This window comes from Thamnophis sirtalis, unplaced genomic scaffold (genome assembly GCF_051295495.1).
Source record: "Thamnophis sirtalis isolate CommonGarterSnake01/CBP01778 unplaced genomic scaffold, rThaSir2_p1.2 scaffold_5, whole genome shotgun sequence".
Classification (NCBI taxonomy): domain Eukaryota; kingdom Metazoa; phylum Chordata; class Lepidosauria; order Squamata; family Natricidae; genus Thamnophis; species Thamnophis sirtalis.
Genome location: NW_028261385.1, coordinates 135,768,000 through 135,795,943, shown reverse-complemented (window position 1 = coordinate 135,795,943; position 27,944 = coordinate 135,768,000). Strand labels below are relative to the sequence as shown.

The 27,944-nt window shown below is 39.8% G+C and overlaps 1 protein-coding gene across 1 annotated transcript in view; it reads right to left on the bottom strand.

Moving 5' to 3' along the window:
- Window positions 1-27,944, bottom strand: part of APOB (apolipoprotein B) — a 52,897-nt gene that overhangs the window by 23,180 nt on the left and 1,773 nt on the right. Inside the window, exons 2-19 of the mRNA XM_087716964.1 lie at window positions 24,436-24,551; window positions 22,917-23,062; window positions 19,921-20,074; window positions 19,605-19,766; window positions 18,272-18,396; window positions 17,643-17,725; window positions 15,348-15,570; window positions 14,759-14,986; window positions 12,601-12,718; window positions 12,347-12,493; window positions 11,516-11,724; window positions 10,125-10,365; window positions 8,469-8,645; window positions 6,920-7,114; window positions 5,184-5,351; window positions 3,480-3,691; window positions 2,341-2,523; window positions 326-447 (exon numbers count right to left, since the gene is read on the bottom strand). Coding sequence (XP_087573090.1) covers window positions 326-447; window positions 2,341-2,523; window positions 3,480-3,691; window positions 5,184-5,351; window positions 6,920-7,114; window positions 8,469-8,645; window positions 10,125-10,365; window positions 11,516-11,724; window positions 12,347-12,493; window positions 12,601-12,718; window positions 14,759-14,986; window positions 15,348-15,570; window positions 17,643-17,725; window positions 18,272-18,396; window positions 19,605-19,766; window positions 19,921-20,074; window positions 22,917-23,062; window positions 24,436-24,551 — 3,009 coding nt within the window. The remainder of the gene's footprint in view (window positions 1-325; window positions 448-2,340; window positions 2,524-3,479; window positions 3,692-5,183; window positions 5,352-6,919; window positions 7,115-8,468; window positions 8,646-10,124; window positions 10,366-11,515; window positions 11,725-12,346; window positions 12,494-12,600; window positions 12,719-14,758; window positions 14,987-15,347; window positions 15,571-17,642; window positions 17,726-18,271; window positions 18,397-19,604; window positions 19,767-19,920; window positions 20,075-22,916; window positions 23,063-24,435; window positions 24,552-27,944) is intronic.

The following is a 27,944-nucleotide window of genomic DNA, read 5'->3' as shown; positions in this document are numbered from 1 at the left end:
AATTATAATTGGTTATTACAAATGTGGGTGGTCCATTAAAATAAATGGTCAACATCAATGCAGTTCAAAATGTTGTTCAGTTCAAATATTAAATACTTCAAATCTTTGTTTGGAAAGCTTTCCCTCAGTATGTCATTGTTGATAGATGTTGGATTTGTGTTGATTTCATTAAAATTGCTAAAAATTTCCTGCATCCTGACCTTCCAAGACCTGTTGGCAGGAACCTGGTGATTTTGTACTAGTTTTAGTCAGAGAAGAGATTTACTATTAAGCAAATTACGGAAAGATTTCCCATTACTGCACAACAAATTGCACAGTTTCTTACCTTTGGCTTGAGCAATGAATTTTAAAGTGTCCACCAAGTCTTTGCCCTCTTTGTTTAGTTCATAGTTAGCACTTGCAATGTACTCCTTTACTTTTCCTGTCGGTTGCAGTTCAATTTCAAACCTAAATAAGGTGAGAAGACAATATCTCATTGTGAATTGTGAATAATTAAATGGAATAACAGCCAAGATAGAAAAGAATTACCACTGCAAATCCCTCGTGGCCCATGGGTTGGGAACTTCTGATCTAATAGACATCATGTGAAAGCTATGATGACTTTAACAATTTAACAATATTAGGTTCACTTTGGTCTATCAATAATTAGGGTATGTGGTATATTCCCATTTCCCTCCTCACCTACTCCTTTTCTGCATTGCATTTTAGTTGCCATCCTAATGATATACTCTCCACTTCACCTGCATATGGTTTTGCATGTGGAACTTATATACAGAATAATTAAAGGCGAAGTTCTACAGCGCTGACACTTTTGGAATAAGGAAATACACCTTCAATTGCTATTAGTTATCTGTTGTGGCCCAGCAGGTGCCGTTGGAGCTGCCACCAGACTCCGACAGCGAGGGGCCCTCTGAGTCGGCTCTGGAGGATGTGGAGGACTCTGGACAGGGTTCCAACTCCGAGCAGGGTGCAGAGAGGCTGGTTGGCCACCAGGAGGCACCTGAGCCTTGGACCAGTGGGGAGGAGACAAGGGAGAGTGAGCCGGAGGCCAGTAGTGAGTTGTTCCTGGATGCACGCCATCAAAGAGCTACTAGGCGTCAGGAACAATTACGCAATTACAGGAGGTGATTGCACTCAGCTGGTGGTCATTAGGCTCCTCTCCAGACTATAAAAAGCTACTTGTGCACACGGCCCTCTTTGCAGAAGTCAACGCAGGATTGAATGTCGGAGGACATTACTGTGATCTTGGCAGGCTGGATTGCTGCCAAGCCTTATCTGTGTTTATTGCTGCCTGACTTTGTCTGAGTTGCTGCCAAAGTCCTTATCTGTTTGTTCTGCTTGGCTTTCAGCCACCAAGGTTTTGGTGTGTTGCTATTAAAGTACATTCCAGTTAAGCTTGTCTCGGCATTCGTTACTGGACGGAGGAGGGGGTCAGAACAGTTATCCATAAAAGTTATAACATTAAAACTACTCTAAAGATGTTTGCAGTAAAGGGTGGCACAATAAAATATAAAGATACCGAATACAATATAAAATATTTGGTATCAGGATAGTCTGTCCTGAGGTTATACCACGGAAATGTAAAAAAATTATGATGGACAAATAATTCAACATCTCAAAGAATTCATTACAAATAGATTCCTGGCTTTCAGGATGGTGAAGAGGGGCTTAATTTTTGGAGCCAATAAAGCAAGTGCAACAAAGGTACAACACCTCACAAAGAACCATTTCCCTTTAACACCAGGAGGAAAACAAAGTAAGCAAAACAGATCTTTATCTGAATGTATGCAGGAGTGGAATTCAGCTGGTTCTCACCGGTTTGAGCGAACGGGATGTTAATTTTACATCCAGTTCACTAAAGCCATAGTTGGAAGGACCTGCTGGCCCCGCCCACCCCTCCCAGGAGTCTCCACACGGCCCGTTCATCATGCCAGGTAAGTGCAGGGTCTGCGCGGAGGTTCTGGGACGTTGAAAAACGGGCCTACTGGAAGTCCAGAAACAAGCCCATTTCCGGCCTCCGGAGGGCCTCTGGAGCCCAGGGGAGGCTGTTTTCACCCTCCTGGAGACTTGAGGAAAATCTCCGGAGCTTGGGGAGGGCGAAAAGTCCCCCCCGCGCCATGGTGCAGGAGGCTGAGTAGGCCACACCCACCATGGCCACACCCACCCAGCAACCGGGCAGAGAACCAGTTGCTAACATTTTTCAATCCCACCCCTGAATGTATTCATGTTTTATACAGTCCCACGAGCTTTCTATCTTTGGTGAAGGGTTGGCCTGAAAATATCAAAGAATCAAAGAGGAGTTGATGATTCATTCAGAGAAAGACCAATGGGCTATCTTACCGAGTTTCTCCTGTCAGTGGATAATAAGGTGCTGCATTTGTAGAGCTAGCATTGGAATATTCTATTCTGGTACAGAATTTAAGGCCAGTGAAGAAAGGAGAGCAAGAATGTCGTGACACTCTATTCTCAATCAGTGGAGGGATCACTTCTGTTCGGGTTGGGGTGACCAAATGCAAGACATTGCTGTAAAAGGAAAAGGAAATCAATGGTCTTTTTCTCTTTCTACTGATTCAATCAATTAGCAATTAAAATGAAGAATAGATGGTCATCAATTAAAATATTTTGTGCAAATCTTTAATCTTGTTCTTGGAAGGTTAATTCACATTCTGATATTGTCTTTGAGTCTGGTCTTTCTAGGGAAGACTGAAAACAAAAACTCTAAACTGACATGCCCAGCCCAAGGTATTCAGGCTGCTTAAAAATATTATTTGCAAGATGGAAATGGCACCTTTATAGCAATTTGCAGATTAAGTTCATTTCTGAATGTAGAGAAAGACAATGACTAGATTGGCATATCATAATTGCACCCAGGAACTACATTTTGTAACAGAAGAGTAAAAAACAATATTGGACAACATCTCTGTACAAAACCTGTACTGCACATCAATGTTTTATGCAGGAACAAAAATCAGCAACCAAAAAGGAAAAGTTGTTTACCAGACTTGAAATTTTGGGCTTAGACAATTTAGAACTATGCCGCTTTCGGTGTGACCTAAGCGTAGTACATAAAATTATTTGCTACAACATCCTACCTGTCAATGACTACTTCAGGTTCAACCACAACAATACACGAGCTCACAATAGATACAGACTTAAGGTAAACCACTCCCAAACTCGATTGCAGAAAGTATGACTTCAGCAGCAGAGTGGTCAATGCCTGGAATGCACTACCTGACTCTATGGTTTCTTCCCCAAACCCCAAAAACTTTAACCTTAGACTGTCCACTGTTGACCTCAGCCCATTCCTAAGAGGTTTGTAAGTGGCATGCATAAGCGCACCAGCATGACTACAGTCCCTGTCCTAATATTCCTTTTCATTCGTATCCATTTCATGTATCCAAAATCATGTTTATACTTATATATGTTATCTAACACATGCTTGATGTAATAAATAAATAAAACAAAACTGTTAACGATACCTCATGCTGAAAAGCTTGATTGGGCCCTTTGGTGCAGGAAAGGTGAATTTAAGGTGTCCAGCTTTCAATGCAACGTTAGTTTCGATTCCAGATTCATGGTATATATTGGTGTTCATCTGTATACCGTTTCTAGCAAACTCGGGGATATTCACTCCTAAATGAGTTATGAACTCAACTGCCATTGATGGTTTAAAAACCAAATCTGCGTGGATCTAGAAGATGCATATAAGATACAAATATTTCTTTAATCTTTCCCAAATATTTGTCATGATGTTGCAAACCAGAATTAGTTTCTGATAGTTTACTTACTGATAGTAATCCTCCCCAGGATGACAGACAATATATTTCAGATCTTGAAGCGGATTTACTAAATATTGGTATCTACATTTCTCCAAAAGTCTGATTCACATACATGAAAACCATCTAAACTTGGAATAAGCACATTTCAAAATCAGTGCTGTTTTCAGCACTTTATTTATCATACAATGAAGTATTTATTTACTTCATTTCTATAAACCGAGGTGGCGCAGTGGTTAGGGTGCAGTACTGCAGGCCACTTCAGCTGACTGTTATCTGCAGTTCAGCGGTTCTAATCTCACCGGCTCAAGGTTGACTCAGCCTTCCATCCTTCCGAGGTGGGTGAAATGAGGACCCGGACTGTGGGGGTGATATGCTGACTCTGTAAACCGCTTAGAGAGGGCTGAAAGCCCTATGAAGCGGTATATAAGTGTAACTGCTATAACTGCTATAAACGCCTTTTCTAAAAAAAAATCAAACCAGATCAGCTATGATTAAAATCCAAGCATAAAGATGGGCCTTTAAGATTCTCTCGTAGGCTTCTATAGAAAATAGATCACCAATAAAGTGTGTTTTCTGCAATCTAGGAATAACTGAGAAGACCCATATCACCACCAGATGAAGTGATGATATCCAAAGATGAAACTTACCTGACAATTTTGGTAAGTTATGAGGCTCATACAAGAAAAATATTTTCTGAAATAACCTGGGCCTAAGCTATATATTTATGAATTTGAATAGGGGTTCCCCCCCCACTAGAAGTGCTTTTCTGAATATGGAATTCCTAGATGGACTCCACAGAAAAATAGTTTTTAATGTACTTAAACTCACCTAAAGAACAAGAACTATGTACCTTCCTACATGACCATCATAATTCTGCTTGCCATGATGTAACATTACTTCCAGTATAGGGGAAATATAGAGTGGGATTCTACCGGTTCGGTTCGTAGCTCTGACGATCAGCTGGGAATGAACTGGTTCGCTCCAACGATCAACTGGGCCCGCCCACCCTCCCTTGCATTTTACTGACCAATATCCTCTCAGTTGGGTTCGCCTGGCAGTGCGGATTGTCTCACCTCAGCTGTTTTCCTCCCCAGTAGTAATGCGGATGGTAAGTTTTCTCTAAACTGTGCATGTGAATGCAGTGCACTATCATCAAACCAGTTGTTAAACCGGTAGGATCCCACCACTGAGTAGGTCATTGATGAAATCCTACACCAAGAGCTCCTGTTGATTTTAGGTAGCTCGTATACCCCTATAACCCTAAGTGGACCATTGAAAATGAAATGAGAGCCCACTCCCTCCTGAAATTGTGGCTCTTGTTTGCACTACTGTAGTTCACCATTTCATCTGTTGAATTGTAGGTTATTGAAGAAACTTCCAAGTTAGCGTGAAAATAAAACTCACATTCCTCTGTGAAATTTTCATTCCAACTTTTGCTCCAGGGGTGGCTATTCCAGAGAAAGCTACTTGTAGCTGCAGTCCTGCACTTGTGGGAAGCTCAAACTCATTGTCCATGAAGATGTAGTGAGCCATGAGATCATTCTCAGCCCCCTGGGAAATGGCCTGGACAATCTGCAGGGAAAAACACACAGAAAAACAAATGAGCTAACCTTTGCATCCTTCTTAGGGAGTTTTTCTAGCTTCCCCTTTTGAAAACTGATTAAAGATTCAAAGAAAATTCCGTTAGTTAGTTATATTAAGCCTTGTTCAAACATATCTCAGGGGTGTAACACGTGTCCAAATAAAAGCAAATAGGTATTATTAGAGGAAGTTTGCTTCCCTCTGCTGGTTTTCCTTTAAAAAATGTTGTAGCTTAATATTGGGTGGGATTTGTTGACTGGGGGCAGGGAGAACATGCATCGGTTTCTGTATTGAACAAGAAGTGTAACACAGAAGTAGGGAGCCTGAGTATTTCCAGATATTGTCCATTAAACACGGCTCTGAGTTTGGAAGGCTGGAAGTGAAGGTCCTTATGACCTTGCGACTGCTAAAGACTTTACGGACACGATCCCTTGCAGAATAACTACCTTCTGATATGAATGCTTTGTGTAACTGTGTCCCACAACAACAAAAATTACCTCAGTGATGATAGTGGTTTCACCTCAGTTGGGATAGATATATTACACCAATGAAAACCATACAGAAGAAATGTACGGAGTATGTTTAAAAAAATCCCACCCTTTTTGCTGGACTTTTACAATCTGGATTGTATGATGAAAGCCAGGAAGAATATGAAATTGGTCAAAATGAATGTATGTATTGTGTGTGTGTGTGTGTGCGCGTGCGCGTGTGTGCGCTAATCTGTATTAGGGCTCCAATGGGAGGATCAAGGAACATTAATCGTTTGTTCCTATTATGATTCCAATCCAGATCGCTTTCCATCTGCCTTCAATTTGCACTGGAATTAAAATTATCATTTGGGTTCCATTAAAAACCCTGTTCAGTTCACATAGTCCTCAAGAGAAAGCAAAAAGAATAAAATCCCTTCTCATGTCAGAGTTCGATATACAAATCAGATTCCCAGATCTGTTTTTCACTTTAAAAAAAAATTACATCCCACAAATTGGAACAATATAACTGGCATCTCATCTAGTCATCAAGGTTGACTCAGCCTTCCATCCTTCCGAGGTGGGTAAAATGAGGACCCAAATTGTAGGGGGCAATATGCTTAGAGAGGGCTGGAAAGCACTCTGAAGTGGTATATAAGTCTAAGTGCTATTGCTAATGCTAATCTGTTTGTCCAGTTTCAATACAGTGAAAGACTACTATTTAAAAACAAAAACCAAAAGCTACATTGCTTGCTCATCTTGAGCAAGCAACTTTCCACGAAGGAAATATTTTATTTTTAATAGGCTTGCATACTTCCTCCTCTTATCCAGCTTCCATTGGATTATAAGAGGTATCATAAAATTAAAATAAAGAAATAATTCCAGAATAAAAGCTGCTTTTATTTTTGGGGGCCTCTTAGTAATTTTGTACGCAACTCTGAAGGACTTCACATTGAATTCTGTGTGTCTTTTTTCATGGTTAAGTGGACATAGAGGATGCAAACTTAACTGGTTAGTGGTTAATTAGACTGATTAATGAATAGGAAATAAAAAAGGAACATTGAATATACTGTTTAGTATTTGAAGACTTACTTTCTGAGGTATACTCTGCAAGGTTTTAAAGCTTTTCAGAATCACATTTCCCAACAAGTTAATATCGCTAAGTTTCAAGTAGCCCAATTCTTCTTGGAAGATTCTGAAGTAGGCTTTGACATCTGGTGTTTGCTGCTTGCTGGAGATTTCTTTAAGCATTTTCTCAAAATTAAGCATGATTCCTTTCATAATATCCTAAGAAAAACAAGAAGAAGGGGAAATCTCACTATGAAATTTCTGATCTCATTTGAAGAAAGAATTTAAACCAGCTTTGATGACATACCACATTTTCAATAAATTTTACTTAATCTACATGTAGAAAAAACTTCGGGCTTCAACTATTAATCTGCAGGATTTCTCAAAGTTTTATTTTAAAAATACTTTGAAATAAATACAGCTTGTAAAATTTGCTGGTAAATCTCTGGTGTAAAAGGGCAAAAGAATATGGGGACAGATCAAAAACTGAACACTGGTTTTTTTTTAAGGAACCTCAGCTGCTAAGATAAATTTTATCAACTCAAATTCTGCTTTATGCTTGACCTTTTGATTTGACAACACATAGGGAAAGGAACGTTAGACTAAGAAAATTGTCCATATTATTAAAATACTCATTTGGTTAGACATTCAATAAATCACCTTACAGCAGGACAATTCCAAATGATGGCCAGTGGCTTTTAGTGCTATTTCAGTGTTGCAGAAAAACTGCAAACTCTTTTGGAAATACAGACTCAGCATTAAATAAACCGAATTACTGTATATATAAAGCCATACCTAATCCATTTTTTTTAAAAAATAGTTTTTATTAAACATTTTTACCTTTAAAAACAAACAAAACAATATAAAAAAATTTATACAGCCTTCTGTATTGGCATCAATGGTGGGTTGTAGTTGGTACTGGTGTAACAGTGCCTGCCGAGAGCACCAAATACTGTTCTGGTACGGTGCTCCGGAGGGTCTACCAGCCCTCCTTAACTGTATTTGAGCTCTTTGGCACTTCTGTGCAAGCACATGGAGCGTACGGCCCCTGTGCAACACTATGCCAAGCAGCTGGAGCGTTGCAGAGGCGCTGCTGCACGCATTCATGTGGTGAGTGCCGGGTCCCATTGCACTGTACCAGTTGCAACGGGATGCGGAACCCACCACTGATTGGCATACATGTTTAGCCTTTGTAGTTCTCAATTCTACATTGCCTTCCTATCGGTTTTAACCTCTGTAATAGTGTAATAACAGTTGTACTAACAATTGTAATAATATTAATTGTTCATATCACCATTGTATTTACATTGTGGTCACTACTTTAAGTTTGATAGTAATTAGTAACTTTGGTACATTTTTATTCAGTACTAGTTTAGAAAAAAAAAAGCCATACCTAATCCCAAATTTAACTACTTAAAGATAATAGTGAGAAACCTGCATTGAGTACGATAGCATTTGAACCTAATAGTAGTTCAGTTATTTCAGCATTTTACTAAACTTGACCAAATACTCTACAGAGGTTCTAATTTATTTGTAAAACTTAACAGTACAAAAACACCAAGAAAACACATACCTGATTCTGTGTTGGACCCTTGGAATATCCAAAATAATCAAAAAGGGCTTGAGAAACCTGTTCTGGTACTTTTCCATCAATCCAGTACAAAGCTTTGGTAGCAGCATCAGGGAAAAATCCTCCTGGCCCAAACATTGCTTCAACAGTAGGCTCTAGGTTTTTCCCATCCAGACCAATCTGGTTAAATGAAAATGGAAGTCATTTCACTCGGAAAGCCTGGGTTAACTTGTCTAAACATTCAGTAGCAGTTCTGTAGGTGTTTCTTGGCCAAAATACCAGTTTAGAAAATCTTGTGGAAGATAGGTTGTTCTTTCCATAGGGAAATACAAATTTTAGAGCTTTAATAGTCCCAAATTAAATGCAGTCCAGGAAAGGATTTTCTTTTATTTCTTGTTCAGGAAAGACATGTCGTCAAGTTGCTACAACACCACAAATCTATTGGCTCGCTTGGAATACTTTATTTGTTAGATTTTTTTAAATTGTTACTTTCTTTTGGTTTGTTTTATTTACCTTATTTATAAATCTTCATTGACTTCCTGTGTTTAAGATTAAGTTGTTTCAAACAAATGAATTATGCATTTGGGGAAGAGGAGATTAACTGTATTACTGTAGATTTGTGAGTGACGTTAACTAAAATTTTAAGTCACTTTGATTTCAAAGTGATTTGATTCCAAATGTTTAATTATTGGGTTGCAATGTAAATAAAGAGAACGACTTCAACTTTTTTGGAATTTCAAATATAAAATTAATGGCTCCTTGGTGTTGTGTTTGGTCATCACTGCATACAGACTTTGTCCTTTGATATCAAGATATTAGCATGATCATAATAGCTGCAGATTTAGCAATTTTATTCTTAAGAGCCGAGGTGGCGCAGTGGTTAGAGTGCAGTACTGCAGGCTACTCCGGCTGACTGCTAGCTGCAGTTTGGCAATTCAAATTGCACGTGACCCGTCAAAACCGTGCTCGACTAAGCCGCGCCCGATTAAACCGCGTCGCTGACGTCATCAACAGGGCGACAACAGCCAGGGCGGAGAAAGAAGGGGGCTTTAAATAGTGCTTTGAAAGCAAGCCGATTCAACTTAAGGTAAGGGTTAGGTTAAGGGTTAGCTTTAGGATTAGGTTTAGGGTTAGGTTAAGGGTTAGGGTTAGGTTTAGGGTTAGGTTAAGGGTTAGGATTAGGTTTAGGGTTAGGTTAAGGGTTAGGTTTAGGGTTAGGTTTAGGGTTAGGTTTAGGGTTAGGTTTAGGGTTAGGTTTAGGGTTAGGTTTAGGTTTAGGGTTAGGTTTAGGGTTAGGTTTAGGGTTAGGTTTAGGGTTAGGTTTAGGGTTAGGTTTAGGGGGGTTAGGTTTAGGTTTAGGGGTTAATTTTAGGTTTAGCGTTTACAGCGTGCTTCTGTCTCCGCGCTGTTGTCGCCCTGTTGATGATGTCAGCTACGCGGTTTAGTCGGGCACGGTTTTGTGGTGGAACCCAAATTGCATGTCTGTTGGATGCAATTTTATATAGGATTGACTTTTAAAACTATATTCTGTTTTGAGTTCCAGCACAGTATTTGAATAAAATGGTAAATAACGCAATACTTTGATAACAATATTAGTAAAGGGTAGAAAAAAAAATAAACAGGGAGAAAGAAGAAGAAAGCATTTAAAAGCTGTTGTACCTCAAATATATCCAGAGGTTTCAGTCCAAATATTTCTAATGTTGTTTTCAGCATGGTTTCCTTAGCTATATAGTTGCTTGAGTCAAATATCAGATTTCCTTCCAATTTTGCTCTGAAAGGATCCGCAGACCATGGGACAGTCACCATCTTGGAAACTTGATAATTCCGTGAAAATCTTCGGAAGTCTTTAACTGTTGGCATCTGGCTTCCTTTAAGTGCCTCCTGAATCTTGATTCTGAGCCTGATTACAGAATGTCCAAATAAGCAAAAGAAAGTTAAAAAAATATCCTAATAATGCTGAGGTAGTTTTCAGTAATGTAAATTTACTGTATCATTTTAGGGATCTCTTTAGCAACTGGACTGCTGGTGATGGGAGGAGAGAAAAAGGGGATCTGAAGGGGAAACCCTATAATTAAATTCTGAATTACTACTTAATTGCAGCCCTATCAATGAAACAGGGGTCAAAAGTTCTAAAATAACTTTCTAAATAAAATCATGAGCTTTAAGAGTTCCCAGAGAACAAAATATTTCATTTGACATTAAAACACATTTTTCCCCCTAAAAGTCCTTGTTACTTTTAACTAGGACAGGTTTTTGTTTAAGAAAGACCTTAGATAAGTGAATATAGGAGAAGGCAATTTTGCCTCACAGTTCAGATTAATAGCCTACTTCCAAAGGGGAGCAATTTTGCTTCAGCTTTTCCTTCTGCCTTCATCATCTTTCAAGAAAAAGTTCCAAGAGTATCAAGATTGCACAGAGAATTTTGGAAAATCTTTTCATTTAGAGGCAGGTCCATTTTTGATTTGTTCAGCTCTCTTTGATACATGCCTCAATATCTCAAAAACACCTCAAAGAGGTGTTCTTTAGCCCCCACACAAAGGCACTGAGGTTAATCCATTTAATTTTGGCCTCACAGGACATCCACTTATGGAATCAGGCTTTGAGTTACAGAATAGAACAACACAGAACAGAACAGAAAACGACAGAACAGAATAGAATAGAATAGAATTCTTCATTGGCCAAGTTTGATTGGACACACAAGGAATTGTGTCCAGTACATAAACTCTCAGCGTATATACAAACAACATAAATCATAAGATACAAACAACAATTGATAAATCATAATATACCGTTAGGGGAAGGTAATAGGAAATATGAGAGGTGAGAAATATGAGAAGATGAAAAGATGACAAGGATAATAGCAATACAGCCTACTATCTAAACAACTAGACCCAAAGAAACTATCTTTGGGTCTAGTTGTTTTGGAATACAATGAGTGGAGAAGTTGAAACAGTTTATGAAGTTCACGAAGTTATTCATTAAGGTTAAAGCATAACCTCAACTAAAACATAAAGTATGAAACAATTTCAGCAGATTTGAAAATGACTTACGGTTCATTGTAAAAATCAGTAGTATCTAAGACATTGGCAATGTGGGAAGCTACGAAATTTTTCACTTGTTCATTCTTGTCCCTCAAAGCAATTTTAATGATTCTGGAAAAATCATTGGAAGGGTATTTCATCAGTAGGAGATATGCCGCTAAACGTTTATCAGCTGGGGAAGAGGCCTCCTGGAAGACTCTAATTAGCATTCCACGATCCTGAAATAAAAGGAAAAAATGTAGCATTTTCCTAAGCAGTTGTGATTAGTTTAATTGTTATGCTAGATTTGCTATGCTATGCTGGTTTAATTGCTAATTTAGGATTTGGTGCATTTAAAACTCACCAGAGCTGTGGTGGTGTAATGGGTTGGAATGTGGTATTGCAGGCTAACTCTGCCCACAGCCAGGAGTTCGATCCTGACCAACTCATGGTTGACTCACCCTTCTATCCTTCCTAGGTCAGTAACATGAGAACCCAGATTGTTGGGGCCAATATGTTGATTCCGTAAACCACAGAGTGCTATGCAGCACTATGGAGTGGAACATAAGTCTAGGTGCTATTGCTATTGATTATCTAATTCTCCAAATGTCTATTACACAAACAAAGGAATCATAAGCTACATTCTTATGGAAAATCAAAATGTTTGAAGTCCATTTTTGATATTAATATGATTAATAGAATCATATGACTTCACTTTTATTCAAAACAATACCTTGAAACTAGTTTAGCCAATGTATGTGAAATTTGTTGTATCTTTAGAGATGAGATTTGTTCGATACCCATAAAAAAAAACCAGAATATTTGAAAAAGCATATTAAGTTACAGAATAGTCTGCTTTACCTCATCATTTAGATCCATTTTCCTCAGTGCCTGAATAGCTGCTTTCTGGACGTCAAGGGATGCAACATTACTTCGAATGCATAGTTTTAGGGACTGTTTCACATTGGGATTGACAATTTCCAAAACATTTCCCATATTGCCAATGGCCTGTGTAGCACAACAGAAAATACAAGTTTAGTTTTTTTTTCCCTCCCCACCAAGTAATATTAATCTGCAATGTTAAAAGTTGGTATTTTTTTTTTACAAACAATTACCCTCAAGGTCAGGAAGGTGAGGTCTTCATTTCCTGAACATTCGTTGCCAAGCAAAGACGTTACGAAGTTTGCAACATCTGTTAACTCTGGTGTAATTATTTTTTTCTGAGAGTAGAATCTGGAAGATAAGATTGGAAACTTGGAAAGATCTTTCAAAATTTGCAAGATAATTTAATATGTGAAATTCGTAAACCTGCAAGTTCCGCTCCTGGCTGGCTCCTCCTTGCCCACCTGCCCCCCCACCCATCCTGCCCCCCTCCCAGAAGTCTCCACGAGGCCCATTTTGTACAGTGGACAGGTAAGAACAGGGGCTGCGCGGAGACTTGGGGAGGGTGAAAAACGGGACACCTAGAAGTTTTGGAAGTCCAAAAACGGGCTCATTTCCGGCCTTTGGAGGCCTCTGGAGCCTGAGGAAGGCCGTTTTCTCCCTCCTGGAGACTCGAGGAAAGCCTCTGGAGCCAAGGGAGGGTGAAAATGTCCCTGCCATAGTGCAGGAGGCCGACTTGGCCATGCCCACCCAGCAACCAGGCAGAGAACCTGTTGCTAAAATTGGGGAAGCCCACACCCTGGTTAGCATCTTTTAAAGGATGTGCGTTAGGAGGGGGAGAGAATGTATATGTTTCCATCACTGTGTCAAATTAGGCATTTTATAGAATGGGTAGGAAATCTAAAGAATGCCAAAAATGTTATGTCAAAGTATTAAAAAAAAAACACTTAATGGTTCGCACATCACATTTTATGCAATGTGAAAAGGCAAACTGTCAAAAGTATAAAATACTCCAGGTAAAATGCAATTCTAGCCTTCCTTGTTGGTCAATATTGGTCTTTTTTCTCCTGTTTTTTTTCTCTCAGTAAGAACGACCTGTATTTTGCATTTTTTTCTTTCTCTTTCATACACAACTTTTCAATAAAGAGTTAGGGTTATAATTGCATATTAAGAGATTTCTTGCGCCCTACATGGGGCTGCCTTGAAAAGTGTTCGGAGACTACAATTGGTCCAGAATGCAGCCGCGCGAGCGATACTGGGTGTACCTAGGTGCACCCATATTACACCTATCCTCCATGAGCTGCACTGGCTTCCTATCGGTCTCCGAACACGCTTCAAGGTGCTGGTTATCACCTTTAAAGCCCTACATGGCCTAGGACCTGGATATCTCCATGACCGCCTCCTGCAACATACCTCCCAGCGCCCAATAAGATCCCACAGGGCGGGCCTTCTCCGGGTACCGTCGACCACACAATGTCATCTGGCAGCGGCTCCTCGGGGAAGAGCCTTCTCTGTAGCTGCCCCGGCCCTCTGGAACGATCTACCCCCTGAGATCCGGACCCTCCCTACTCTCTCGGCCTTCCAAAAGTCTGTTAAGACCTGGCTGTTCTGGCAGGCCTGGGGCTGCGGATATTTGATTGGACTTTAACCCCACTATTATTGAGTGTATGTTGTGTCTTTTTTAATCTGTTCTAAGAGCCGAGGTGGCGCAGTGGTTAGAGTGCTGCACTGCAGCCACTTCAGCTGACTGTTATCTGCAGTTCGGCGGTTCAAATCTCACCGGCTCAGGGTTGACTCAGCCTTCCATCCTTCCGAGGTGGGTAAAATGAGGACCTGGATTGTTGTTGGGGGCGATATGCTGACTCTGTAAACCGCTTAGAGAGGGCTGAAAGCCCTATGAAGCGGTATATAAGTCTAACTGCTATTGCTATTGCTATTGTTCTGTTTTGTATTTTAAACTTTTAAAAATATTTTTAAACAGTTTTATGTAAGCCACCCAGAGTCCTCCGGAATTGGGCGGCATACAAATCTATTAAAATTACAATTAAAAACCTCACACGTTCTATAGATAGCCTAGGCAATCTATACAAGGCCAGTTTTACACACATTGCTGGTAACATATATAATGCAAAAGTCATAACAATGAAGGCTCACGTGGCAGTTCTCATGTTCTCAAAGGCAGGGGTGGGTTGTTGCCAGCATTACTGCTGGTTTCGTGCCCAAAAGATGCTCATTTTCAGTCAATTAAAATGTTAATAGCGGCTTAATTTAAGCAATTCATTATGTTAACAGTTGCACTCCTAATGACAACTTTAGTGAATGCTGCATTAGCTAAATTATATTCCTAAGCAACAACTCTTCCTATCAAAAATACACTAAGTTATCACATACCTATTCACTGAATGGCTCAAGGCATAGAAAGACGCTCGGCTTGGATGGTACTGAGCCATATTTAGAATCTCCCGTATTGTTTTCGTGCACGGAGAAGGTAGCAATCCCAAGCTGAATGTGACTGCATCTGCCACCAGAGGGTCAATGTCACTAGTCCTCAATATTTGAAGGATAGCTCCCAAGCATTCTGGGGTTCCACACTGAACCAGGGCCTGGATTGTGATGGCTCTATAAAAAAAGAAAAGAAAAGAAAAAAGCAGAGGAATTAGAATGGATTCAAAGGCATGTGCATGCTCCCATTTTGGCACTTGTTGCCGAAAAGTTTCGCCAACACTGATATAGGGAGAAGTAAATAAATCTTGTCACAAAAGTAGATTATCCACAGAGCCATACTGAGTCTTCTATGCTCTGCTAGTAAAACTTTTGCCCACTATTCTCCCTGACTTATATTCATCAGCATTGGCTTCAGTGTAAGTTGATTATGGCCAAGTCATAGGGTCAAGGCATACGGTTGAACATCCATTGGGTGGCCCATTTCTTTCCACTGTAGGGTTCTATTACAATAAGTCAACAGATGATGATGAAATACCTGGATGTTTCCATCAACTTTGGCACCATTGGGCCAAGTGTGCTGTTATGCAAGCTTCTCAGGCCCGTAACAAATCTGTAGAACAAGTTGGCTCTTTTATGGTTCTGCTGAGAGACTGACAGCTTTTTTAATTCTTGAAGACTTTTCAGAACGGCATCGCCATGCCTGAGAATTTTGGCCTCCACCTTCTCCAAAGACAGTTCTCTCTTTATCAGGCCAGTAACTGGGGGGAGAAGAAAAAAAAAAGCATCTTTCAAATTGATACCATTACGTCACTGCCAAGTTCAAAGGAGAGTTGAACAACAAGTAGTTGTTTTGTGCTATTTCAAGAGTCGGCTTTGTCTGAGTGGAATTGCAGGTCCTTCCAACTGTAACCACTCATGCTCCCCCTAAAGATACTCCTACAAGTTGAAGGCTCCTCTGGAATGATGTGAAATATGGATGCCTCTGGTGCATACAGGGAATAAGCAAAGTCTAAATACCTAACTTTGTTCCACCAATGCTTAGCCAGCATGAGATACAACGGCTATTAACTTATTGCAGTACAAGTAGTTCTGAATGTATGACCATAATTGAGCCTAAAATTTCTGTTGCTAAGTGAGTTTTGCCCTTTATTATGACCTTTATTGCCATAGTTGTTAAGTGATTCATTGTAGTTGTTAAGTTAGTAACACGATTTTTAAGTGATCTGGTTTCCCCATTGACTTTGCTGAGCAGAAGGTTGTAAAATGGAATCACATAGCAATAGCAATAGCAGTTAGACTTATATACCGCTTCATAGGTCTTTCAGCCCTCTCTAAGTGGTTTACAGAGTCAGCATATCGCCCCCACAGTCTGGGTCCTCATTTTACCCACCTCGGAAGGATGGAAGGCTGAGTCAACCCTGAGCCGGTGAGATTTGAACAGCCGAACTGCAGAACTGCAGTCAGCTGAAGTAGCCTGCAGTGCTGCATTTAACCACTGCGCCACCTCGGCTCGACCCTGGGGCACTGCAACAGTCACAAGCACCTGAATTTTAATCACATGTCCATGGAGATATTGCAACGGTCGGAAGTGTGAAAAATGGTCATAAGTCACTTTTTCACTGCCGTTGTAACTTTGAATGGTCACTAAATGAATTGTTGTAAGTCGACAAATGACTGCATTGGTTATCATAGTAAGTTTTATGTTACATCATTCAAGGATACAAACTCTCATCCTGGACTCTCGCAAAAGAATCAATTTTCTTTGTTTGTAAGCTAACCGGATGTCCAGGTGAGCAAACCAGAAGTGTTTCAGCCTTGTTCCAACTGGAATAATGTCACATTGAAATGCTTCTATTTCCAAATAGCAATAGCAATAGCAGTTAGACTTATATACCGCTTCATAGGGCTTTCAGCCCTCTCTAAGCGGTTTACAGAGTCAGCATATTGCCCCCAACAACAATCCGGGTCCTCATTTTACCCACCTCGGAAGGATGGAAGGCTGAGTCAACCCTGAGCCGGTGAGATTTGAACAGCCGACCTGCAGAACTGCAGTCAGCTGAAGTAGCCTGCAGTGCTGCATTTAACCACTGCGCCACCTCGGCTCAAATGAGTCTAATAGGAAACATTAACCCGATGGGTGTGTTTACCACTGTTCAAGTCACCAGTGGTAAATAGATTTTGCTAACTAATCCTGATGGGCTTGATACTTTTTAAAAAAGAGATCAACCAAAGATCTTGTTGCCTTCGGTGCCTGAGTCATGAAGTACAAATCAAAACAAGTTTGCTCACAATCCCTCTCCGTATTGCATGGGGGTAATTATTAAAGCATTCAGCCTTTGCACTGATGATCTTAAAATCTTTATTAATGCTCTAAAGAAGCATAATAGTCAATGAGATACTGCACTCCACAACTGTGGCTGCTTCCATTATTTCCTTATAACAGACAATTCTTCGGTCAATTAATAAACCTAAATACTTCCTTTAAGGCCTCCTCTAGGAAACCAGGTAGGTAAAATATTAATTCATTTTTTTCCTCTATGGGTAACATAGAACCCCCCCCCCCCCGCCCTTACATCAGTGAGTTCCAACCTTTTGGGCACCAGGGACCGGTTTCATGGAGAGAGGGCTTTCTACCGACTGGAGGGGTATGGTTTCGCATGCTGCCTGCTTCCCGTAGATGGGGCTTCCAATTCCCATGGATTGTTTATGTGGCCTGGTTTCTGGCAGGCCATAGCCTGTGGTGCCAATCCACAGACTGGAGGACTGGATCCCTGCCTTCCATGACTGATAGGAACTAAATCAAAGTGGAAACCATTGCTTAAAGACTTACCATCCATGTTCCTGTTGTTGATGTTGGCAATGCTTTCATATTTCAGAGTTTGAATGACTTTCGCCATCATGCCATATTGATTTCTATTGCAATAAGGGGGAAAAAAAGCAATACACAAAGCTTTGTATAAAGTAACGTGGTGTTGTTTGCAACCATAGATGTAAACTGTCAGCTTCTGCTTTGCTGTCGCTTCAGCTGCCATGAAACGGGGAGGGAGGGCATGGTATTTGGGAGGGGTTACTCATTGTGCTGGAGGAAGGTTCTGGAGTTCACCGACTGATCGGACTACGCATGCGTGGGTGTTTCCCGCCAGGACTAACGGCACCAACATTCCATCTTCGTGATGCCTTTTGAAGTTATCTCACACCTGACACTTGGAAGACTTATGATTGGACTGGGACTATGATGCCAAGGGGTGGGGAATGGGCTATTCTATATATCAATCGCTTTCGCGCCTAATTATTCAGACTTCGCTACGCTTTGCCTTTAATCATTCTTAATTAGTAAAAGTACACTTGATTTCCACGCATGGAGTCTCGTGGTCTTTCTTTCCTAATTAATTAATGGAGAGGAGCTGACATAAACTGTGATCAGGAAGAGGTCGGGGGGAATAACCTTATGCAACTTACTTGTACGAGGAGGGCAGGAACAAGTGTTTCTCAGTGCAAATGGCTTCAGATATATGCTTTTTCTTTGTATCCACAGTGTATTGGCAATGCTGGTTGCTGCTTATCAGGGTGGATAAAGGTGCATTCTACAAACAAAATTGGAGTTGAATTAGATTCAAAACCAAAACCACTATAAGCTTTTTTTTTTTTTTTTAAATCCATAAATGTTACTTTCGTGCTGGGAATCATAGAGGAGGGACCTAGAGAGTTTCACCATTTCATCTAGAAATGCTGCATTTTTATACTGTATTGGACTTGCTGACTATTTCCCTTCTTGCTAATCGTTCTAGTACAAATGTGGATGGAGCAAAGGAGGAATGGAACATTCAGTCCTTCTTCTACCCAAACTGGTGGGTCATCTTCAAACGGTGTTTGCTTATTTACAGTGACCAGAATAACAATTAGGGCTGCTGTCCCTAGAATATGATTTCTATGACGACTTGTTTAGCTTGTCATCTATTTTGGTGAGCCGGTATGGATTGGAATTGCTTTTGCTGCATTTCCATTTGGATAACAAATATACAGTTAAATGATCTTCCTCCCTTGAAAAAAATCATATAAAATTCCAGTTTAATCCATACCTATCACTATTTATCATTTATATTAGCAACAATTTTAAAAAACTGTGGTGGCCCACCAGTGGAGCTGGCAGCAGATTCAGACACTGAGGAGGTTGGGAAGGAACATGGGCCAGTCCTGGAGTCTGGGGAAGGCTCTGATGAGGGCTCTGTGTCAGAGGCAGAGAGGGGGGCAGAGCCATATGCCTGTTATCAGCTGCCTTCAGAGTCAGACATCAGTGAAGCAGATGAACAGCTGGAGCCTGTTCCCAGTGTGCGCATGCGCAGAGTTGCCAGATGAAGGGAACAGCTAAAGAACAGGGGTCGACTTGGGAGTAAGGCCAAAGGTGGACGATGAATGGCCCCTCCCAGAGGAAATAAAAAAAGGAGCGAAAGGATTTACTTTTTAGGCAGAATGCCCCAATTTAATTTGAGATCTTCTGCATGTTGTGAACCACTTCATAGGTTTAGAAAGGCCAGTCCCAAGAACAAAACAAAGTGAGGATCTTAGATCACGACTCCTGCTAGAAACTTGCATTTCACTTTTTTAATTTTAATACTTGGTTTGCTCATTAAAAAAAAAATCTTACTTGATCTCTGAGAAAAGATATTTCATCAAATTATATTGATAAAAATGATAGCTTAGTTTCGTAATGATAGTGATTATGGAAAATGTGGTATATCCCAGTCATATAACACAAATAGTGCACATTTTCTCTCATGCTCCATGTACTTACCAAGCCTTTAATGAAAGCAATTGGGCTGACATAACCTCTGATAGGGTTGAAGTTCTCACAAGATTTCAGATTTCTTGTTATTTCAATGTCTACTAAATTAGGAGCATTGCTTTTTCTATTTTTTACTTCAATGTTGCTGTCACATTCTCCATAGACCGTATCCTACAAAGACAAAAATACCACATTTCTCTATAGTCAATCAAAGCATGTTTAACGACCCAAAAACCCCTTCTCACAGGGGCAACAGTTTGCCTGGGTCACTGAGCCATATTTAATCATATTCATTGAAAGAAAACAGGATGGATATGTTCTTTACCATGGGCAATGTTTGGATATTGGCTTCTGCCTCTGTTGGCACAAGGAGAGCAGAGACGATGCCTCTTTTGATGTTGAGTATATGGGTAGCTTCGTTGTCCACAGGATACAGCTCAACGTTCCTCTCATCCTGAATTTTGACTTTCAGCTCATATCTGTCCAAACAAAAAAAATTACATATTTAGAGAAAGAAAAACATAGTTTAACATTTCTTCACGTTCCAGCCAACCCTATAGTCTTCAATAGTCTTCTGTTTGTTTTTCCAGCCATCTCGTTCTTGGGTCTATTCCCCAGCATCTATTACCACTTGGAGGTTCCAAAGCATTTTGGATTGCTATGGCTTGTTTCTATCTTCAAGAATTTTTTAAGTATGTTTCACAATGAGTTATGAGTTATGAGTTATGAAAGTTTATTTATATGCCGCCCTTTTCCCTGGGGGGACTCAGGGCGGCTTACAACTCGAAGGGGGGGGGGGAAACAAACATTTGACACGTAAAACAATACATAATTAAAAGCACAACATTCATACCATTCGGGTGGGTTACAGTCTTTAGCCCCAGGCCTGACGGGATAGCCAGAGTTTAAGGGCTGTGTGGAAAGTCTGGAGGGTGGTGAGGGTACGAATCTCCACGGGGAGATCGTTCCATAGGGTCGGAGCTGCCACCGAGAAGGCTCTCCTCCGCGTAGTTGCCAGTCGGCATTGACCAGCAGATGGAACTCGGAGGAGGCCTAGTCTATGGGATCTAATCGGTCGCGTGGAGGTAATTGGCAGTAGGCGCTCTCTCAAGTACCCAGACCCACTACCATGAAGGGCTTTATGGGTGACAAGTAGCACCTTGAAACGTATCCGGAGATCGACAGGTAGCCAGTGCAGCTCGCGGAGGATAGGTGTTATGTGGGTGAAGCGAGGTGCACCCACAATGCACCAATTGCTTGCACCATCCTCATGAATCACTTCAGTCAACCTTATCATGATGCTTGGCAGTATATCATTCTCTGAACCCAATCTGTTCACACCAGGCAGTCTCATAAAGAATCCTACATTAGTTTTAAAACCTTTAAGTGTGATAGTTGATTGTCATATTTTTCCTGATTTCTTTTACATTATAAAATAGCTCCATGCCTAGCATATTGTCTCTCCAGCTATTCTCTATGATAGAATATTATATAGATTTTCATTAGATATGTATAAATCATCATCAGCGTCAAGCTTCTCTGTTATAGTTGAAATATATAGATATCTCTTCTCCCCAAATTGTAGGATCTCCGCCAGGATCATAGCTACTTTTTTTAAAAAAAGAAAATATTACAGTATATGTCATGATGCATAAAGAAAACAAAAGAGAGAAGGAGAAATCCCAAGATTTTATTTGGCCCAATGCATTTCAGAAAATGTGTTCCTTTTTTTAAAAAAGATTTTTTTAAAAAATTTGCAATGGAATGGAGTTCCACTAAAAGGAGTTTATTTTTTCTGAAATGCCTCAGCGCACTTTTTCCTCATTTGTACCTGGAATTCTTCTTTCTCTCTTTTTATGTGTTTCTGTTTAAAATGCATTCTGGCAATTGCTGGTGACATGGTTTTAATGATTGTCATAACAAAGAGCAGGATCCTTCCTTGTCCATATACAATTTTATATGTCCCGAATTGTTTAGCAAAACTCTGTTTTCAAACCACCTTCTGCTTGAAATGTTACTGTTCTTCCAACAGACAAAGAAATAAAACACTTGTGTTCCTAAATTTTTTTTCATAGGTGACTTGCAAAAATGGGGGTTTCCTCCCCCTGAATTTGTGTTTCACAACTTTGGAAAAAAATGAACGGGTGTTTGGAAATCTAAAACCTTTCCTTCCTACATGGGGCTCTATGCCTGCAAAAGAGATTTCTGGCTGGATGTTTTACTGGATGCTTTACATGAAAGCATCCAGACTATTCATGTTCTGCTCAGAGTACTGAGTAGTCTTCCCTGGTTCCATGAAGAATATCAGAAAGATGATCATTAAAGATATGAAGGAAAGCAGGCTTCTGGATAAGATAAGGCCAGTTGCTTCAAAGCTTATGGAATGCTGTAGCAACACACTGTGTCTGAGAGTAGGATAAAAGCTATTTGCAACAGAACTGTACAGTTCATTCTCTGGTTCTTCCTTTGGGACCCAACCAGGGGTGGGCTGCTACAGGTTCGGCCGGGTTTGGGAGAACCTATAGCTAACATTATGGCAGAGAACCTCCAAATCCCACCCCTGGCTGGCCCCGCCCTATCTACCACACACACCCTGCCACCCCACCACATCCCTCACAGGAGTCTCCACACAACCTATTTTGGATGTGAAGTAAGTGTAGGAGGCTCGGGGAGAGGAAAAAACGGCCCTTCTGGAAGGCCTCCAGAGCCATGGGGAGGCAGTTTTTGCCCTCCCAGAGGCTCGAGGAAAGCCTCTGTAGTCTGGGGAAGGCAAAAACGCACCCCCCCACCATGGTGCAGGAGGCCGACTAGGCCACACCCACCCAGCAACCGAGCAGAGAACCCATTGCTGAAATGTTTGAAGCCCACCCTTAGACACAGCTGTCATGATCGCAGTATTCCACTATTTGATGGGCTGCCCCAAAGAAGAGGGGTTCAACTTATTTTCCAAAGGACCAAAAGTCAAGACAAGAAACAATGGATGGAAAGTAATCAAGGAGAGAAGCAACCTGGGATATTTAAGGATATTAAGGAATATTTAAACTTCCTAACAGTGAGGGCAATTAACCAGTGGAATGAATGGCTTTTCTTCAGAAGTTGTAGGTGCTTCATCACTGGAGGTCTTTAAGAAAAGACTGGACAGTCACTTGTCTGAAATATTATAGGTTGTCCTGCATCAGCAGGGGGGTTGGTCTAGAAGACCTCCAAGGTCCCTTCCAGCTCTATTCCGATGGGATTGCTCAGTATTCAATGTCACTCACATCAGAAAACATTTAGCTAGCGTTAGAATCCTATAGAAAATTAGCTAGGGCTTTTTCTTACTGGGACATGGCAGCAGCAAATTCATCTGAATTCTTCGATTTCTTTAACAGAGCCTTTCCCTGGGCATCAATACCATACACCTCTTCAAGGATACACTGGTTCATCTTCAGGACAAAGTTATGGAGTTGTGGAACTTCCAGCTCAACCTGAAAACAGAGAAGTTTAAAGGTGTAAAACACTGGCTATGAAGCCAATTAGTCTGGAATCATTTGGGCATATCGTGCAGGATGTTTTCAGAACAGCTACTGCCACTTTCCAGTGTGGCTGTGCACAGATGGCTGGGGATCCTGCTACTTAATTACTTAGCTGCAGTAATTAAGATGTTTAAAAGAGAGCAGTGGAATTAACCCCAGGGAAGGAGGGGAGCACCCATGGCCATTGCTGTACTAAATAAAATTAGGATTCAGGACTTCAGTTCATCAATCTGCTGGCATTGTTTGATATATATTAGATCATTTCCACAGTTTTGACTAGAATGCTATGCAGATCAGATGGGATTGTGATCAGAGAAATTGGCTATAGAGAGGAGTAGATTATACTTGTTATATATATATATATATATATATATATATATATATATATATATATATATATATATATATATATATATATATATATATATATATATATATATATATATATATATATATATATATATATATATATAAAAAAAAACAGAGAGTGTCTCTAGCTTTAGCCAGAAAAGAGTTGTTAGGAATAAACTTTAAACAGCTGTATTTTGTATGTAGCACATATGAGATCTAGAGGAGGGATCCCTAACCAGAGTTTGCTGCCGTAGCATGTTCAGACCTGGTCTGTGGAAGTGGTGGGTGAGTGTCAGAATATTCATAAAACTGGCAAAGACATGGTAACAAGGTCAGCCAATGTATAGGCATGACAACTGGGTCAGCCAGTGGGAACTATTTGGTGACGGAGAGCCATGCCAGATGGCTCGGAGCCTAGGCGTGGCTTACCTATGTAGCTCTGAGTCTGTGCAAGAGAACGAATCTAGTTTGCTCTCTGAATTGAAACTGAAAACTGATCTCTCCTTTCTACCACGTTGGAAGAATCTGCTGTTGGCATTGTACATTTATTCATGTGTTATGATGTATACAAAGAAGTTAATGAATCCTGCTGAATCAGTGATCTCTGTGTGCTTTCTGGATTTGATTTTTTGCGACAAACTCTGACAGTGAGCATGTGCGCAAAGCTGCATTTGTGAAAGGAGCACGTGTGTGAAACTGTGCCTTCTCTTCCACTGCCCCGCCCCTGCCACCTCTACCCATCCTCCAAATGGAAAGGATGGAGACCCCTGATCTCAAGTCATTAGCTAAAATCAGCCATTTAAACTCAATTACAATAACAACTATTAGGTTTTTTTTTGTGTGGGGGGAGGCTTATGTTCTCTCTGCTATATGTGAATTCCCCATCTACTTGAACATAGTTTTAAGGTGCTGGTATGTTGAGAAGGATGTACAGCCTGATCATCTCCAAATATTTGATCCTACCCATTTCTTACCTTGCACTTAATTTTTGAGCCGCTGTGGGAATCTGCTGTTCCAGCCACGCCATTTGTGATTTCGGTTTCATAATCATAGATGTACTTTCTAAAGGGCTTAAATCTGGTTGCATCTCCTAGAAGACACAAGTATGTTTGTATGAATTTCCCCTTACAATTGTTTGGATTTCAATGATTGCAAAATAAGTGCAGTCCATCTTATTATGCATTCTGAGTAAATAACTTATTCGCATAGAACTTATTTTTTTTGTTTTTCTGTCATTTATTTTCTCAGGACACGTTGAGATACTACAAACAATTCCGCGTAAAAAAAAAATGGTTACTTTGTCAGGGTACATCCGAATACATTCAAGACCAAATCTTATTCTGTGACACAAGTCATTGGATTAATTTGGAAATATAAACATATTTCTCCTTAATCTTTCTATTAGGTTCTCTTGAGGCTAAAATGATGTACAAATAATGTTTTGAGCTCTTTGGAGAGAGCACAAAGCTTAAAACAATAGTTACTTTCTATGATTATACCACACATACATTTAAATGTAGACAGCATAGTGAGATGCATTGCAAAACAGTATTATCTTTTCTAGCTACCATGCCCCTGTTGGATCAGGATTATGGGAGTTGTATAACCATGATCATCTGGAACTACAATCTTTCACATGTATGCAGTGGTGGGATTCAGCCAGATCGGGAGAACTGGTTGTTAACTTTCTGAGCAATTTGGTGAACTGGTTGTTGGAAGAAATCATTAGGGCAGAAAAACGGTTGTTCAATTATTTGAATCCCACCACTGCATTTATGGTATTCATGATATACAGGGACAACTAAATGAAAACAATCAGCTGATGAGCATTACTATTTCAGTCCCCCTTAGTAGTGGTCTTGAAAAAAAAGGTGCTAGATACCTTGATTAATATTTTCTCAAATAGGTTGACCAAGCATTCTTCTTCCTACATCTAAATATAATGTTGAATCCTAAGCCTGCAAAAACCCCACTTCTTCCTCTTTCCCTTCTTTTGCAAAGCCACCATTACAAAGCTAATAAGATAAAACTGAAAAAATCTGGACGATTTCTGCGTTGGATTGAAAGTGTGAGACCTCCATGTTGTCTGAAGATGGCGCCAAAGGGCAACGTTTGGAAAAACAAGGCTTATCAGGGGACAGAGAGCAAACAAACTCACAGGATACTTTGACCCTCCAGAAGAACGCCATGTAATCAGCCAAGCATTTAAGAATAAACAAGTTTTCCAGAGTTGCTCATAAGCACTTTCTGATCTTTGACTCTTGTGATTTTAATCTGCAAATTCTACTAATATTTCATTTTCAAGTCAATTTTCTCCTTCTGTCCTTTCCTTGCCATTCCTATATCTGTGTATTGCTATTATGTGTGAAAACTTAAAAAAAAAAAACAGATGCCAACATTTCCCAATTATAATTCTGGGAAATAAATTATTATGCAGATTCCTTTATTCTGCCCTTCCTCCACAACCATCAAAATATATGCCAAAAGCCAAGTAAACGCTACTTGGAACATCAGAAGTACAACAATACTAGTTTATTTTCCAGCCCCATAGTATGTGAAGCTAAAATTCTTTCAGTTTTCTGAAGGCAAATTACTTGGATGGTCTGGGTAGAAATTGTACATCATTACTGTAATTATTTTAGAGGAAGAGGGTTTAGTAGTGGAGAAAAAAATCCTTTTGCAATCCACTGGACAAATAAAATAACCACCATATTAAACACAAGTGGATAGCTTTTGTTTTTAAAAAGTATTTCGGGTACATTTACTTACTTGATTTTGTCACTCTCCCTATTCTCCCCCCATCCGCCCCAAATCTGAATAAGATTTTAAATACTGAAATATTATTTCAAAGAGCGTAGAGAATTTCTTCTACTATTAGCTTCCAAGTGATTGGTTAACTGATGATGGGCTAACAACTTGGCATTGATTCTTAGCGATGACATGGATTTAAGTTTTCTAAGAGTATCTGTTCTTCAGTTGGACCCTTCAGGCTGTATTCCTCTACAGCCACCTTACTGAAGGTTATAAGTTCGATCCTAGGTAGAGGTAGATATAGGGTCTCCTGCTTGGCCAGGGGGTTGGACTAGATGACCTGCAAGGTCCCTTTCATCTCTGTTAATCTGTTACTTTTGCTGATCAGCCTTTTCTCTTCTCTTTCCTTCCTTTTCTACCACCATGGTGGGCTTCTCAAGGAAGCAGGGTGTTTGCTAAGGCCTCCAAAATATGAGAAGTCTGATTTATCCCATAATCCATTTGTTTCCTTGACTATCTTTCTCCTTCTTGTGCCATATCTGTCATCGGACGTTGGTGATCATGACTATCTATGGGATTCTCAAAAATCTTCTCTTGCATCAGTCGTAAAGTGTCAGTATTTTTTCTGCCCTGCTTTCCAAAATCCAGGTTTGGCTACCACAAACAAAAATGATTGTCTGCGTCACATTAAAGTTTATGGATGTAGATTCCAGGCAATTAATATTGCACAGATATAATAATCTTTGTGGCTTGCTCATTCTTCTCCCAAGTTTGAACAGTTTATAATAAAGATTATACACATAAGCGTGTATAATTTTGTTGCACATATTGGCATGTACTCTGTGACAGTCCAACCTGAAAGTTTGCTTAATGATTATTCTATAGCAGCCAGGAAAAAAGAAGGAATCGCATAAAGGAAGATATTAAAAAGGAATTACTTGAACAAACAGGGCTTTTATTTTGAATAAAATACTTATTCAAGTAACTCCTTTCATCTTCCGTAGAATGAAAGTCTTCTATTGAATAAAATTTTTTATTCTGTAGAGTAAATTAAAAAATGCAATTAATTGTGCCCTTTCCAGCTTAGAAATCATTTGTCTAGTAACAATTAAGGCAATATAGCTAGCAAAATACAACCCTAATAAAGAATCATGTGATACCGTTTGGTCTTACATTTGGGATAGATTCTTGTGCAAGCATTTTCGTAGTCTATAAAACCTTTTATGGACAGGAAACAAAGGCCCAGGAATTTCTCTCTTTACAAAATGGATATAGTTTTTTTTTTTAATGTTATAGACTTCTATTGTATTAAATCAAGTATCAGATGAATAGGCCTTTTTTATGAGCTTGATAATAAAAACAATGAAAAATTAAAAAGACCCAAACCCCACAGCTTCCATTGTATATTATATTAGCAAAATATAGTATAGTTTTTATGAAACTATGCTGTTTATATGATTTTAAAGTATTAAGGCAGTGCTCCACTTCAGACAATGATCTTAAACTTGTTGATTGAACTGTAAAACTAGGTTGATTTTTTTCTCTTTGCTAACAAGAGGTCAATCTTTTGTGTTGGGTAGTATTAACAGTTAAGACAGAAACACCTGGATGATCAGAAAACAGCAATTCATGTTTGATTGACATGGGTGAAAATCATACTAGCAAAAATCAACACCATCTACTACAAAACCTGAAAGTGACTGCTTCAGTGAGATAAAACATGTCTCTGAAT